The sequence below is a fragment of the Salmo salar genome, chromosome ssa29 (genome assembly GCF_905237065.1).
Source record: "Salmo salar chromosome ssa29, Ssal_v3.1, whole genome shotgun sequence".
Lineage (NCBI taxonomy): Eukaryota > Metazoa > Chordata > Actinopteri > Salmoniformes > Salmonidae > Salmo > Salmo salar.
In genome coordinates, this window is record NC_059470.1 from 16,242,609 (window position 1) to 16,260,000 (window position 17,392).

At 43.0% G+C, this 17,392-nt stretch overlaps 1 protein-coding gene across 5 annotated transcripts in view; it reads left to right on the forward strand.

Annotated features, from left to right (window-relative positions):
* myo3a (myosin IIIA) overlaps positions 1-17,392 on the forward strand; it is a 76,418-nt gene that overhangs the window by 19,102 nt on the left and 39,924 nt on the right. For 3 of the 5 annotated variants that reach the window (XM_014181016.2, XM_014181018.2, XM_045710933.1), the window contains exons 4-8: positions 9,666-9,770; positions 9,932-10,031; positions 15,516-15,592; positions 16,735-16,788; positions 17,289-17,392. The exon at positions 17,289-17,392 is cut by the window's right edge and continues 42 nt beyond it. In XM_014181016.2, the coding sequence (XP_014036491.1) occupies positions 9,666-9,770; positions 9,932-10,031; positions 15,516-15,592; positions 16,735-16,788; positions 17,289-17,392 (440 nt within the window). The remainder of the gene's footprint in view (positions 1-9,665; positions 9,771-9,931; positions 10,032-15,515; positions 15,593-16,734; positions 16,789-17,288) is intronic. The other 2 variants (XM_045710934.1, XM_045710935.1) reach the window with 1 other exon arrangement.

Genomic DNA, 17,392 nt, shown 5'->3' on the forward strand with positions numbered 1-17,392 from the left:
TAGGAGTAACTTTAATTCAACTTTAATGTCCTGTCTTTGAAATCAAATCAAATCAAATCAAATTTTATTTGTCATGTGCGCCGAATACAACAGGTGTAGACCTTACAGTGAAATGCTTACTTACAGGCTCTAACCAACAGTGCATTTTTTTAAGTATTAGGTGAACAATAGGTGAGTAAAGAAATAAAAACAACAGTAAATAATAAACTAGCAAGGCTATATACAGTAGCAAGGCTATAACAGCAGCGAGGCTATATACAGGCACCGGTTAGTCAGGCTGATTTCTGGTAGTATGTACATGTAGATATGGTTAGAGTGACTATGCATATATGATAAACAGAGAGTAGCAGCAGCGTAAAAGAAGAGTTGGGGGGGGGGGGCACACAATGCAAATAGTCCGGGTAGCCATTTGATTACCTGTTCAGGAGTCTTATGGCTTGGGGGTAAAAGCTGTTGAGAAGCCTTTTGGTCCTAGACTTGGCACTCCGGTACCGCTTGCCATGCAGTAGCAGAGAGAACAGTCTATTACTGGGGTGGCTGGGGTCTTTGACAATTTGTAGGACCTTCCTTTGACACCGCCTGTATGGCAGGCAGCTTAGCCCCAGTGATGTACTGGGTCATACGCACTACCCTCTGTAGTGCCTTGCGGTCAGAGGCCGAGCAGTTGCCGTACCAGGCAGTGATGCGACCAGTCAGGATGCTCTCGATGTTGCAGCTGTAGAACCTTTTGAGGATCTGACCCATGCCAAATCTTTTTAGTTTCCTGATGGGGAATAGGCTTTGTCGTGCCCTCGTGCCCGACTGTCTTGGTGTGTTTGGACCATTCTAGTTTGTTGGTGATGTGGACACCAAGGTACTTGAAGCTCTCAACCTGCTCCACTACAGCCCTGTCAATGAGAACGGGGCGTGCTCGGTCCTCCTTTTCCTGTAGTCCACAATCATCTCCTTAGTCTTGGTTACGTTGAGGGATAGGTTGTTATTCTGGCACCACCCGGCCAGGTCTCTGACCTCCTCCCTATAGGCTATCTCATAGTTGTCGGTGCTCAGGCCTACCACTGTAGCGTCGTCTGCACACTTAATGATGGTGTTGGAGATGTGCCTGGCCATGCAGCCATGGGTGAACAGGGAGTACAGGAGGGGACTGAGAACACACCCCTGAGGGGCTCCAGTGTTGAGGATCAGCGTGGCAGATGTGTTGGTACCTACCCTCACCACCTGGGGGCAGCCCGTCAGGAATTGCAAGATCCAGTTGCAGAAGGAGGTGTTTAGTCCCAGGATCCTTAGCTTAGTGATGAGCTTTGAGGGTACTATGGTGTTGAACTCTGAGCTGTAGTCAATGAATAGCATTCTCACAGGTGTTCCTTTTGTCCAGGTGGGAAAGGGCAGTGTGGAGTGCAATAGAGATTGCATCATCTGTGGATCTGTTTGGGCGGTATGCAAATTGGAGTGGGTCTAAGGTTTCTGGGATAATGGTGTTGATGTGAGCCATTGTCAGCCTTTCAACGCACTTCATGGCTACGGATGTGAGTGCTACGGGTCTGTAGTCATTTAGGCAGGTTGCCTTCATGTTCTTGGGCACAGGGACTTTGGTGGTCTGCTTGAAACATGTTGGTATTACAGACTCAATCAGGGACATGTTGAAAATGTCAGTGAAGACACCTGCCAGTTGGTCAGCACATGCTTGGAGCACACATCCTTGTAATCCGTCTGGCCCCACAACCTTGTGAATGTTGACCTGTTTAAAAGTCTTACTCACGTCGGCTTCGGAGAGCATGCTCACACAGTCGTCCGGAACAGCTAATGCTCTCATGTATGCCTCAGTGTTGCTTGCCTCGAAGCGAGCATAGAAGTGATTTAGCTCGTCTGGTAGGGTCGTGTCACTGGGTAGATTGCGGCTGTGCTTCCCTTTGTAGTCTGCAATAGTTTGCAAGCCCGGAGCCGGTGTAGTACAATTCAATCTTAGCCCTGTATTGATGCTTTGCCTGTTTGATGGTTCGTCGGAGGGCATAGCAGGATTTCTTTTAAGCTTCCGGCTTAGAGTCCCACACCTTGAAAGCGGCAGCTCTACCCTTTAGCTCAGTGCGAATGTTGCCTGTAATCCATGGCTTCTGGTTGGGGTATGTATGTACAGTCACTGTGGGGACGACGTCCTCGATGCACTTATTGATTAAGCCAGTGACTGATGATAAAGCCAGTGACTGATGTGGTGTACTCCTCAATGACATCGGAAGAATCCCGGAACATGTTCCAGTCTGTGAAAGCAAAACACACAAAGCAGTGTTTCAGTCCCTTATTATCAATTATGCAAACAACCTCTATAACGTCAGCCCAATGTTACATTTTGTATTATTATCTTTGTGATACTAATAGCTCTTCCAGCATCGTATTAGTCATAAATTGATATTGCTGTCTATTCTGTGCCCATGTTGTATTTATGATTTTCATTTTAATCAGTGGACATTAGTCTTCTTCTCGCTAACAGCACATAACACATTGCTAATTAAGGGATACTGCCTGAGAAGCCGGTGTTCGGAGGATATATTGGCACAGGTGTTGTGTACCATCATATTCAAATAATGATTGACATATTTTCATTAAAGACGTTAATTTGATTAATTTATTCATACTATTTAATCCTTCCATGAGATATAGTCCTGACACAAATCTAGGGTTGCTACCCAAGCCGGCTGGTTGTTCATTCTATCGGTTAGGTTGCCAGAGACGAGTCCCAGTCGTGAAGTCTTTTCGTTCTCAATCTATGGACCTTCATTCTAAATGTTTCGTTGCCATGATGGCTAGCAACATTTGTATCCCTTGCTTGCTAGCTAGACAACTTCGGCTAACACAGTCATGTCAAACAGTGTAGCCAGAATAACAGCAAAGTGCAGCATTTGTGTTTGATTAAGCTGTTTTCTAGTGACATTTATTTTGATACATCCATAACAATGAGCTAATGATGTGCGATTTTGCCTGGCATAGAATATTTGCTCTCTCGCCAGGACACTGTTCAGAGGAGCTAGCCATCTACACAGCTAACACAATCACATAAAACTGAAGCTGGAATGACAGCAAACCAGCTGCATTTAGAGTTTTGATATTGAAACAATGTTGCAAATGTCGGAGAGATAGACGGCAACGTTTATACACATCTCTGCTATTTTTTTGTGGTGGAGATCAAGTTTATAAATTGCCTGGTTGGGCTGATCAGACAGTGGATTGCGCAGTGAGATAGAACAGTAAATAGGCATTTTAACGTCATAGCCTTAGCCGGTGGTAACTTGTGGAATAGACACCGGCTGGAATTAAGTTTTAACCAATCAGCATCCAGGAGTACACCCACCTGTTGTATAAAAGGAAATAAGGCCTCGAGTGCCAGGGAGTGAAGTGGTTGGCAGGATAATGCTAGCATCTTGGGTAGTTCTGGCTTCACATATGTTTTTAATCTCTGCACCCAGAATCAAATCATGCGTGTGTGCTGGTCAGCTACTCAACAAATGTATAATGGTTTGTCTGATACGAGTGACTTCCTATGTGCAGGGCTAGCTATACCTATGCCTGACTACTACTGTTTCCCCTCACTGAGTTTCTACACAATGTCGAGGTTCCAGTTCCTCACAGAGATGCGGTGCCTAATGACACCCTGTCTTACACTTACAGTGGGTGCTTTTGGAAGTCGTCGAATCAAATCCAATTTTATTTGTCACATACACGTGTTTAGCAGATGTTATTGCGGGATGTGGCGAAATGAGTAAAGGTAAGCCGATGTAAAAATACTTGTAGCCATGTCATTCAGTATCACAGCTCAAAGGATAACCTCTGAGCTGATAACACCAGACTTAAACTTTAATGCAAACTCTCATGTAGGTAAGCTAGTTGAACAGCAATACGCCCAAACAATGGTTAGTGTCAACAGTAGTGCCATTATCACAGTGTTATGGCAGTTGCCGTCAGCTTTTACATATTGTTACATACATGGCTAAATATCGTCCAGACTTATTTTCAAACCAATGAAAATGATCCAAAACAACCAAACAATTACCGTGAAGCACGTTGGCATGATAAGTATTGGAGCACACTGCAACCATCAATTCTATGACCACCATCCCACCATAATGATGAAGGATCATTGCAGCGATGGCATGTTTAATGCAGATAAACTAACAGGGGGGAGATTGCGTTCATTATACACCGGGAGACATAAATATTGAGACAGCGATCCCTATGATAGGGGTAGATAATTGTTCCGTCTGTGAAATGAGCTGAGAAGATGGATCCGTGGTCTGACGTTTAAATAGCCCGGCACTCTGCTTTTTTTACTCACATATATCAATCATAGTGTGCCGCTGCTTCAAACCCTCGGCCACTCTGCCCTTGTGTACCCAATACCTTCATTTGAACAGCAATCCAGTGCTCTGTTCTACGCTTTAAGCTGTGAAATCATTTCATATAAGGTGCTAATAACATGCATCTAATCATGTGTCATTTTATTTTTTGAAACACACTATTTGTCTTTCAGCTCTGTTGTCTTCAAGCCTGCATTTTACTCCCTTAAAAACACTATCCTTATTCTCCCTGACTCCAAGTCGTCGCCAACTCTGGCCGTTATTAATTGACAATGAGGTCTATAATGGCTTTGTTTGTTAGGGCTTTAAACTAAACACAGTCAGAAATCAGAGACCTTGGCCTGAGGACCAAACACGCACACCATGCACTCACACTCACACACACGTACACACACGTACACACACGTACACACACACACACACACACACACACACACACACACACACACACACACACACACACACACACACACACACGATGATAAAACATCCTTTTTGTTACAAGTTGAAAAGTAACAAAGGAAAACGTGAGATATGTACATGTTGAAAAAAAAATTGCGTGGCTGTTCTTACAAGTAATCTTTGTGTCCTTTTATGGAGACATCGCTTTGTGCTGCAGTAAACATAGATCTGCACAATTATACTGCTCAATATAACTAGCTGCACCTGTAGAGAAAACATCTCCAAGCTTAAAATGGAATGCCCAATCAAAAGAGGTGGGTATGGAGAGGGAGGGGGCATACATACTTATGACATCCTCATCATCTTTTCTTCTTCTTTTTTTCATGGTCTTTGATCCATTAAACCCATTTACATGACAAAAGCAGCACCTGATCTGTATTGGATCATCTCCTGTTCTGTTTCGAGGCATACTGGCCAAACCTTTGAGCTGACAAAGAAGAACTATGGTGGTTCACAATATGCATTTCTTTTGAAGCTGTCTTGTTGCATTGTGGTGATTGGTTAAGGTCCACATATCCTATAGGCGGGATCATCATGTGATGACTCATAGTACCCACTGACAGCTCTTAGCTAATGATTGACAGGACCCAGTATAGCAATGATGATGACCCAGTATGGAGCTCAGAAAGCTTCACATCCCTACTACTAGTTAGCTATCGTCATCGGCGTTTCCACTAGTTACCACAACCACAAAGTCAAAATGTCTATATCGTAAAAAATTCATCAAAACAAAAATGTGCTTTTGTCTTTATTTAAGGTTAGAGTTAGGCATAAGGTTGGCAGTGTGGTTAGGGTTAAGGTTAAGTTTAACATCTGATTTGAAGAAAATAGATTGAAATAGGTGGAGTTTATGACTTTACGGTTGTGGTAACTAGTTTGTGTATTTCATACCATCCCTCCATTTTTATTGTGGGTATAAATAGCAGGCTAAGACTTTTAAATCCAACAGCTAGTCTAGCAGAAGGTAGGGGGATGGAGCCGGTGATGGAAGCTAACAGTATTAGCCCCTAAGTCTCAAGTCATTTCCATACAACATGTGAGGAAATATGCTGATGTCTTGTCCAAAGCTGACTGTAATAATGTTGTGCTCACAGTCTCTCGCGGGGAGATAACCATGAGGTTTCAAAACGAAGCCAATATCTGACATTAAAGTATATTTTCTACGTGTAGACTTGTCTGAACTCTGGGGATATTTGACCAATGTTGACAGAAGAGCCAGTTCCTTCTGATTTGATGGGTTCTGGTTTAGGGCCAAATGCGGGTATTGATGGAATTAGCTATTTCTGGATGTGTACCTGTAACAGTAGTTGGCAACATGACTTGAAGTGACTCAAATGCAAGAACTTAATAAGCTAATATGCTACATCTAGGTAATCCCAAATAGAAAACAATGTAGCTAAGTGTGAAATTTCACACGTCTTCTTTAGTCAGCCAGCGGTGGCGACTGCCTCTTTCAACATGTCCAAAATAATTAATGTTGGCGTTAAATGGGGCACTCTAGAAGACCAAACAGTGCGGCTGGGAGAGAGAGAGCTAACGTTTAGCTTGGCTAATGCCATGGCCCTGGATCCTAGCTAGCTCATTAAAATGGATCGGTCTGCCTTGCCCTGTGTAATTTAATGATGACAGGTGATCTCGGCAGTGATGTGGACTCTGACGTCAGGCTCAGCCGGCTCTCTGAGACGCTCCTGTCTGCAGAGGCTTCTGATACGCTCTGGTTGACTGCAGTCTGTCTACAAAGGCTGATAGGAAATAGCTGGGGCTTGCAGGAAGTAAGGTGAAGTATTACTGTTACAGTTTCTGGAATACTGGGGTTTTGACTGAGCTTCTATTTAACAATGTTTTTCCATATCATCAGGACAGAAACAGACAGACATGCAGAGACAACACACCATGGTTTAGTCTTTGCGTGGGAAAATCAGTTCGCCCATGTTCAGCCCTCTAGGGGTCTGTGTGAAGCTCTCACATGTGAAGGGTGCTTGACATCATCTGACTTCCCTAACAATACACCACCTGGCTGCCACACATCTTGTCTGTCGTCATCACATGTCTTGTCGTCCGTATCTAAGTGTTGAAGGAAACATAAGAAAACAGGAGAATTTAAGCATATCAAAGCATCACGTCTACAGTCATGACCAAAATTACTGGCACCCTTGATAAAGATGAGCAAAAAAGACAAATACTGAGCTATATTGTGTGTTCCCAAAAAATTCAGAAATGCTATTATTTTCTGCCAACACAGCTGCTCAGATTTTATTTAACAAGGTATCTTTTTATTTTTGTAGATTTTTACGTGCCAAAATGATTGGCACCACTGTTTTTATTACTACGGCAGGATAACAACACTGAGCCGTTAGACCAATTCATCTTTCCAGATTCTTCATGTCCTTCATCTGTGTTTACGGACTGCCCTCTTCAATTGAAACCACAGGTTTTCAATGGGTTTCAAGTCTGGAGACTGAAATGGCCATTGCAAATGTTGATTTTACACATTTACATAACATTTTAGTCATTTAGCAGACGCTCTTATCCAGAGCGACTTACAGTAGTGAATACATTTCATAAAAAAAAAATTCTCCCCGTACCGTATTTTGCGGTCAATTAACCATTTCTTTGTGGATTTTGATTAGTTCTTGTGGTTATTGTCATGCTGGAAGATGCACTTGCAGCCAAGTTTCAGCCTCCTGGTAGAGGCAACCAGGTTTTTCGGCTAAAATGTCCTGGTACTGGGTAAAGTTCATTGTGTCGTTGACCTCATCAAGGGCCCCACGACCAGTGGAAGCAAAATAGCCCCATAACTTCAAAGCTCGGACGCCATATTTTACTGTTAGTATGGGGTTCTTTTCTGTATTATGCATCCTTCTTTCGATGACAAATTGTTTTGGGGCTCTTTTGCCACACACACCAGTGGTTGAAACCGGGCAGCAATAATTTCGACCCCTATCTTTTTTATAGTCATTTAATTTTCTGTGAGTCATTTTATTAGTTTAAAAATATATAGCTTTCAAATGTTTTGGAGCATACAATATAGCTCAGTATTTGTCTTTTTTGCTCATCTTTATCAAGGATGCCAATAACTACGGCCATGACTGTATATTCCAACCGTTTCCTTTCCCCTTCTCCCATTTAAAAAGTGCACACTGTGTACTATAAACTGTAGGCTAAGTGGAACAGGCAAATTACAACTCCCTGTGGTTAGCTCAATGAATGCATGTAACTGGCAGAGAAACATGAGGGCAGAACCACAGTGCACAATGGCTTTGGGCCATGTGGACAGAATGTTAATGAGATCAGAAAATGGCTCTTGGTGTTTTTGGGAACTCCTTACAAAGTCACAAACAGACAAGCTATCTATAAAAACCTGGTCGTGTTACTGCATTTTTCCTCGATCCATTTCCCATCCTCATATATTTTGGGAATTTAGTAATAAAACATTGTTTTTGTTTGCATTTCCATGACCTGTGAATGATCATGGAAACAAATATCACAAAAGCGGTATAAACTCTATATAACTTGTTACCGTTACATCATAGTAGACATGATTGCATTGATGATTACACTTTGTGTTTTGTGACTCACTCTGAGAATTATTGGGAAACATTTTTAGGTTGTCCTCCACAAGAGGGTGCTTCTAATTTTCTGTAACCATTGAGTTTTCTTCCCTCATTACCCTTTCAATTCCCAAGCGAGACAGAGATGTCTCTGATTATAGGAGTATAAGTGTTCTATGCATAATTAGACAAATAGAAATTTCCCTTTTAGAATGCAAAATGCTTTTATGCATGCAATTCCTCATGGAAACGCAGGCAAAACAAGTACCACTTCTGAGAGTGCATAGACCAAATATTTATTGCTTGATTCAAGCTTCCCACTGATGCAGATGAGATGTCATTGTATCAGTCTATAAAGTACTTAGACACAGCTACTTAGATTGTACTATTATGTGGCACTCTGTTTCCTCCACATCTCAGTCGGCACTCAAGGGCGTTTTCTCTTTATCTGGAGGTCAGGTGATGACAGCCCAAAATAATGGGGTATTATTGTTGCCTTGGCAACACATAGGGCAATTTTCTGTGGTTTTCTGTGATTTTTCAGGCAGGCATTGACATTGATAATCGAGCCACAGCTCACTTTAAGGAGATAGATTCTACTACTCACACTGCAACATTGCAACCTTACGTAGTATGCAGAAAGTTACATTTCTTCATACGAGAGATTTGTTGTGTAATCAAGCTTAGGTTTTATTTAAAAAAATTGTAGTGTAAAATGAGCACTGATTACTTGGTATTGAAAACAAATCCAATGACTCAAGTCTGTGTTCCCTTGAAATGCTGCTCAGTAAAGCTCTCTGCCAAATGTATACTTTAAAACACTTTTCATGGGTTTTCATCAAGGCATATGCATATGCATGGATTTTAATCTTCCTGACAGAAATAGTCTCCAAAGTAGGCGGAGGTGCTTGATTCGAGGACCTCGATTCGCACATCTTTAATAATTACAGTTTAGTCATCACAAAGCCGATTATACCCCTCTTAAGAGAATCTGCATTTTCTCTATACGCACGATTCCTTCCTCCCCCTAAGCTGTTTCAAATAGATAAGTGTAGAGAGATTGAACAAAATAATCAACTATCACCACCATGGTCTTCAGAGCTTTGAAGATTCCTTCTGAAATCTTAATTTTGTACCCAGCGCTTTTATCAGAGGGGTGTTACACAATGCGAAGCTACAGTATGCACATCTAGATGTGGCATATCTAGATTTAAGCTTATTGTCTCGGCTTTGGCCAGAATATGCTGACTCACGCTTACGATTTAGTAAAGGAAAGCCATTGTCTTCTCTCTTTCTTATGTGCCTGTAGCTCTGCAATGGAGGTTCGGTGACAGACCTGGCCAAAGGCATGCTGAAGAGAGGGGACAGAATGGATGAGGCGATCATTGCCTATATCATACACGAGGCCCTCACGGTAAGCGCGCTCTTTGAACGGTGGATGGACTTGTGACAGAGAGAGAGAGATAGGGAGATAGAGAGCGAGAGACAAAGACTGAAAATTACTTTTCCCTACTATGAGTTGAATGGCCCTCTTTCCGAAGACTTACTATATTACTACTATCTCTACTGTTACAGGGTCTTCACCACCTGCACATCAACAAGACCATCCACCGGGATGTCAAAGGCAACAACATCCTACTGACCACACAAGGAGGGGTGAAGCTGGTGGACTTTGGTACGCTCTGTGGTGTGTGTGTGTGTGTGTGTGTGTGTGCGTATGTGTGTGTGTGTGCGTGCGTGTGTGTGCGTGCGTGCGTGCGTGCGTGCGTGCGTGCGTGCGTGCGTGTGTTTGGCTCAGTATATTGTGTTCATTTGTCAGCGGTCGATATGTGCCTACGTGTCTGTGATATTGCCGATGGATCAAATCCATTACCCCAAATTGTTTGCCACCTTAATTGGCTTACATTTATTTTCTTATCCAGGGTGGAATACGTTTACCCGGTGGTGGGAAGGTGGTAGGTGGGTAGCCGCAAATACATTTCCATTAGACGCAGTGTCTCCTATATTTGGCCTCCCCGCAGAGGACATTGTTGTTATTCGCTCTGTGTTAGCAATGCAGCGCCGATTTGTTTCGTGTTATTCTTAACCAAATGAAGCTCTCTGTGCACTAGCCAGAGTCTGAATGAGGAGAAATGATTCAGGCCATTTCCAGCAGTGACTCAGCGAAGCTCCTTTGGGGCCTGAAAAGCAGCATGCCTCTTTCCATTACAGCTGAATCTCCTCTTTATTCAGCCTGTTAAGCGAAGCTTCTCTTAAAAGCATCAACCTGCGCATGTCACTGCCTCCCTCTCTTCCCTCACTTCAACCAATGAGTAATGGGTCTTGTGAATTTTTGTCGGCTCCATAGAAATTCCACGAATGACACACTTTGCCCATTTGCGCACTTTGTTGCCGCTCCTCTGTTTAACACTTCCATTAACGAGGTATTCACTTCTGAGGAGGCTCCACTTTAGCTATAAGCTACTCTCAAGTGATACTCTCATGACTCGCCGTGCTCGCCCAATCCCTCAGTAAGATGGTCGCCACCCCGGCTTCAGTCCGTATCAGCCCCAGTGCAGAGGCAATGTAAAGACGCTAATTACTTTGGGGGAATTCTGGGTAGCGGAGAGATAACGGGGAAGCTTGGCATTCACGCAATGAGGGTAGGAAGGGGGGTAGGAGGAGGAGGGTGAACCCGGACATATGAAATGAGCAGATAGGAGGAGCAGACACCACAGAGGGAAAGAGAGAGGGAGATAGTGATGACTCACAACCCCACAGAGAGAAAGAGAGAGGGAGATAGTGATGACTCACAACCCCACAGAGGGAAAGAGAGAGGGAGATAGTGATGACTCACAACCCCACAGAGAGAAAGAGAGAGGGAGATAGTGATGACTCATGACCCCACAGAGAGAAAAAGATAGGGAGATAGTGGTGACTCTTGACCACACAGAGATAAAGAGAGAGGAAGATAGTGATGACTCATGAAACCCGCAGAGAGAAAGAGAGAGGAAGATAGTGATGACTCATGCTTCAAAGATCCCCTGGCTCCGTCAAAGTCAGTCAACAGAAAAGCATTGTTTGGTCAGGATAGTAAAGTCATGGTAGACTATAGAAAAGCTATGGTGTTGTTACAGAGAAGCTGTCATTTAGACACACAATGTGCTCCTTCCACTCTGTTGTTTAATATTTCACTCACCACATTCCCAATGAATACTGTGTCTGAATTCAAATGAGAGCAGAATTCAATCAAACCTGCACTCCAGGAAACACACTGTACCCCTCCTTTTCAAATTACCCTTCTGCATGATCTGATTTAGCGAAGTCCACCACACAAATACTAGTGCTACACTCTACAATATGAATACAGAGTTAAGAGGGGACCTATTAACAACTAGGAGTGTTTGAGGCTGTCTGAGTATCCCATGGTCAGATTCATGTGATCAAGCATGCCTTTATTTTGATAAGCACCCCATCAGAAATAAATAACGCCCCATACGTTTGTACAGAGATACAGAGATCTGTGTTTAACAGTGTGGTGTTATGTTGGTTTCATCAGTGTTTACGAGGGGGGGGGGGTACCAAAATGTCATGCATTTAAAACAATTCTAATTTGCAAGCGCTCTTACAGGAAGTGCACGTCGACAGATTTTTCACCTAGTCAGCTCAGGGATTCGAACCAGCGACCTTTTGGTTACTGACCAAACTCTCTTAACCGCTAGGCTACTTGCCGCGTAAATATGTGTTGCTATGACAAAAACAAAGATTGTCATGGGAACAGAGAAGAGTTTGTTATGTTTCCGCATTTAGCTTCAAATGTGCTGTCATTATGGTGAGAATCACCCAAATCCTCTTCCACTGAGTTAATGTAGTCTACTCTTGTTGGGGTTGGCGACCCATGTTATCTCTCCCACTGTGGAAACGAAAAGACACTCAACTGCACATTTATTCAAATAGGATTTCATGCTGTGCAGGAAAAATTGTATTTTGCTTCTCTCCTGAATGCTGGTAACTGATTTTGATAAGAGAAAGCCTGGGGAATATATAAATGGGCACATTTATACGTGGAGCTACAGACAGACAGACAGACAGATGGCCTAGAGCGACGAAATAGACGGACAATGGTGATATAGGGGGCTGGGCATAGGTGGCTAGGAGAGGGGGACACAGAGAGAGAGAGGAAGACAGGAGGGACACGTGCTCCACGCGTGTCCTGCGTCACACCGAGGCTAATAGTTTTCCATGTGGGGGACTGGCACATCCCACGCTACACTAAGCAGCTGAAAAGATAAAACCCCTGCAGTGACTCATCACCACCCTGAGAAGAAAGAAGCCCTGAAAAAGAGAAGAAGAATATGGATGGAGGCCATCTTTTCAGTTTCTTAATGAATATGCTTATTGACAGTGTTTTCTCTCTGATGATTATTAAGGGTGTTCCGCCGGGCCCTGCCTCTGGGTAATGTTGTAGAAAAAGGACGGCCACGGGGGCTTTTTATAGGGCCGTCTTTGTGCATACGTGTCAGGGCCTCGTAACCATTTAATCACACATAATGAAATGGTTAAATACTGGTTAATATGTGTGAACGAATGTGTGTAGGACATGTGTGTTTGATTGGGTGTAGGTTTTCTGTGTGTGTGTGTGTGTGTGTGTGTGTGTGTGTGTGTGTGTGTGTGTGTGTGTGTGTGTGTGTGTGTGTGTGTGTGTGTGTGTGTGTGTGTGTGTGTGTGTGTGTGTGTGTGTGTGTGTGTGTGTGTGTGTGTGTGTGTGTGTGTAAGCAGATAGCCTAGTGATTAAGAGCATTGGGCCGGTAACTGAATGGTTGCTGGTTTGAATCCCAGTTCTGACTAGGTGAAAAGTCTGTCGATGTGCCCTTGAGCAAGGCACTTAACCCAAGTCGCTCTGATAAATGACTCACATGTGTCTGTGTACCGACTATCTGTGCAAATGTTTCTGCTAGTGACGTGTATGTGTTCGTGCATGCATCGTTTGTGTGTGTGCATGCATGAACGTGTGTGCATGTGCATGCATGAACGTGTGTGCATGTGCACGTGCAGCACAGTGTGTCAGCCCTGTGTATATCCCCTCCTGCATATAATCCTAATCCCTTTTGATGTTTGCTACAGCACCGCTGAGAATCTGCTGCTTACTGCATTCCTTCTCCTGGCTATTCATTCCATCCAGAATTCAGTTTAACCCATTCAACAAGGTAGTCCTCGGAGAGATATCCACCATACACTCTTTACAAATAACATCATTTTACACTCTAGTTCATTAATATTTAATATACAGTTACATACAGCATAGATGAAACAAACATTAACATTGTTTGACAAATGTGTAATTTGTTGACTCAGATGGAGTGTACTGTATGCTGTATATTAATCTATGCTAGCAACACGTCATATACTGTATTGTAAGTACTTTGTAATTCTCCAGTTGTCTGTTTAAACATGTAAGCACATAGTAACCACATAGCTATTTGTTGATGCACAGCTTCTCTCTCAGTCCATAGTAGTCTTGCTGCATTCTGTTGATAACCTCGTGCTCATCGGTGGATTCAGTTCAAGCTGCTCCTCTACCACCTACTGCAGCTTCACACTGATTTGTCTGGACTGGAGTCTGGAGTCACGACTGTGGCTCGGCCTGTCGTTGATTGTCCAGACATTTTGATATTAACACATGAGCAGTGGTGGAAAAAGTACCCAATTTTCATACTTGAGTATGAAAAGTAAAGATACCTTAATCGAAAATGACTAAAGTGAAAATGAAAATCACCCAGTAAAATACTACTTGAGTAAAAGTCTAAAGTATTTGGTTTTAAATATATTTAAGTATCAAAATTAAATGTAAATGCTAAAATATACTTAAGTATCAAAAGTACAAGTATAAATAATTTCAAATACCTTATTTTAAGCAAACCAGACGGCATCATTTTCTTGTTTTTTAAATTGACAGATAGCCAGTAGCACACTCCAACACTCAGACATCATTTACAAATGAAACGTGTGTTTAGTGAGTCTGCCAGATCAGGCAGCAGGGATGACAAGGGATGGTCTCTTGATAAGTGCGTAAATTTGACAATATTTCTGTCATGCTAAGCATACAAAATGTAACGAGTACTATATGGAAATGTATGGCGTAAAAAGTATAATATTTTTTTAGGAATGTAGTGAAGTAAAAGTTAAACGGTAAAGTAAAGTACAGATACCCCAAAAAAACGACTTAAGTAGTACATTAAAGTATTTTTACTAAAGTACTTTACACCACTGCACATGAGTGTTACACACACATCATGTGTGTAACATCTTCCTACCCTTACAACTGTGAAGGTAGGAAGAGAAAGCAGCCTTCTGCTCATGGCTATGGCCACAGTGAAGAGCCGACACATAGTCCTATTCAGATTGACTGGACATTTAGAATAACTCTTAGTTAAATATCCACCATAGACATAGCTGTTTGAAATGTATACAGTCTCCTTTCAAAATGACCAGAAGATAATGTGAACACTTACCAAATAATCCCAATGAAATCATGTCATGGTTTGAATGGGTTAGTCAGTATTGTGTAGATTAGAAAGCAAGTGCTAATATAGTCATTCTGAGGTTTGTTCATGATGGATCTCTAGTCAAATGCACTGCTAAATTCACCTGGGGGTATTTGTAATGCAAAGCAATCCATCATTTGCTTGAGAGCTATCACAAGTTGGCGTGTGTATAGGCTATATGTGTGTGTGTGTGTGTGTGTGTGTGTGTGTGTGTGTGTGTGTGTGTGTGTGTGTGTGTGTGTGTGTGTGTGTGTGTGTGTGTGTGTGTGTGTGTGTGTGTGTGCGTGCGTGCGTGCGTGCGTGCGTGCGTGCACACATCTGTTTTCGTTCAATGTCACCAGTGACCGCACCATCATGGCTAACAGAGTGGGTTTGGAATTTCGTTTACTTCATCCATCCCAGCTGGAATATGAATATCACTTCACTCTTTGACCCAATGACAGCTCATCATCGGAACCAGCTGCTCTGGTTTCTGTCTGATGGACATGAGATGAAAAAATCATTACATTGCTTTAAATGAATGCTCCTGTCTATAGATGTCCTATGTAACTGAACTGTGATGTCCCAAAGTATACAGCCGTTCATACTGTGGTTCCTGTCTAATCGAGCTATGTTGTCCCTGTGTCTTTGTGCAGGTGTTTCGGCCCAGTTGACGAACACTCGTCTTCGTAGGAACACCTCAGTGGGAACACCTTTCTGGATGGCGCCAGAGGTAGGCCTCATTCGCTTTACCTCGCTAGACACTTACACAGCACCTAACACTAGACCTGAATTGATTTATTTGACCTTTATTTAACTAGGCGAGTCAGTTAAGAACGGCCTACACTGGCCAAACCCGGACGACACTGGGTCAATTGTGCGCCGCCCTATGAGACTCCCAATCACAGCTGTTTGTGATACAGCCTGGATTTGAACCAGCTTGTCTGTAGTGACACCTCTAGCACTGAGATGCATTGCCTTAGACCGCCGTGCCGCTCAGGAGCCCCGAATAAGAACCAAATCTCACCTGAGTGTTGGCCTCTGACCAGCTACTCAATGGTTTTGTCTGTCACAAGACACTAGCGCTTGGCTGGCTCACACTGAAGATGAAGATGACCTGGTTAGAACAGGCCGTCCTTCTTCTTTTACATGACTTTTACATCCACTTTGCAAATGTATTTGGAATTAACTCATGCGGAGAAATGGCATTTTACATAACGTTTACATGGAGGATAACTAATGACATGACATTAGATTCGGAGGTGGATGTCCTTTCAGGTGGACCATTTGAGTAAAAAAAAGACTTTAAAAAAAACCAACAACGTACAGAACCCCGAACAGAAACAGAGAGAGGAGTGCGGCAGATAGTCGACAGGCTATCGTAAGGTTTCTCTGCCAGTTTTGGAAGTCTTTTACGAAGGGTTGGATGGTACCTACTGAGCTTTGTTGGAAAAAGATACGAGTACCTCGAATGAAGTGGATTTGAGTTGAGGGTAAGGCAAGATGGATTCTAATGTATCTGCTTGGCTCGTGTCGTTGTCGTAAATGTTGAGTGTTCTTCATGACTGTTGAGATGAAGATTCCGTATTGCTTATGGTTTCTTGCTATCCATGTGAGTTGTGACATGTTCATGACGCCACTCTTCGTCTATGTCTGTGCGTGTGTACTGTGCTATGGTGTGCATTCTGCACGTTAATGTGTACTTCATTATGTATATGTGACGTTTTGTCATTTAGAATATTTATTTTTTGGGACCCTTGTTGATAAAGGTGTCTTAATGATGTTGTAATTGTTATGTTTGGACAATATTATGCATTTTTTGAGTACGCTACTAAAGTATGTACCTTGGGAATGATTATTGTTGTTTCCCTGCAGGTGATTGAGGTGTCTGGGTGTGGATTTAACTGTGTGTATCGATGCTCTGTCTGTGTACGTACCGTATGTGTCTCCTACGGGGAGATCTATTTTGTTAGTGGGATGCCATTTTGGCCTAAGGATATTGTTGATGGCGGTTTGTGTGCGTGTGTGTGCGTGTGTGTGTGTGTGTGTGTGTGTGTGTGTGTGTGTGTGTGTGTGTGTGTGTGTGTGTGTGTGTGTGTGTGTGTGTGTGTGTGTGTGTGTGTGTGTGTGTGTATGTATGTGTGTGTGTGTGTGCATGCACTCTTGATGATGGTCTCTCTGTGTGTGTGTGTGTGTGTGTGTGTGTGTGTGTGTGTGTGTGTGTGTGTGTGTGTGTGTGTGTGTGTCCTATCTGTACAATATTCCCTGTAGATACCTGCAGCAGTTGTTGATAAAGGTGTGCCCGTAACTCCCAAGACACTCTCAATAATATTCTCCTTAGAAAAGCTTTTTGAAACTATTAGAAAGACAGACTGCCTTTTCCTGCTGCTAATCGTAATGAGGGTGTGTGCGCGTGTCTCTGTCTACAGGTTATAGCGTGTGAGCAGCAGTTGGACTCCACGTATGACGCTCGCTGTGACGTCTGGTCCCTGGGCATTACTGCCATAGAGCTGGGAGATGGAGACCCGCCCCT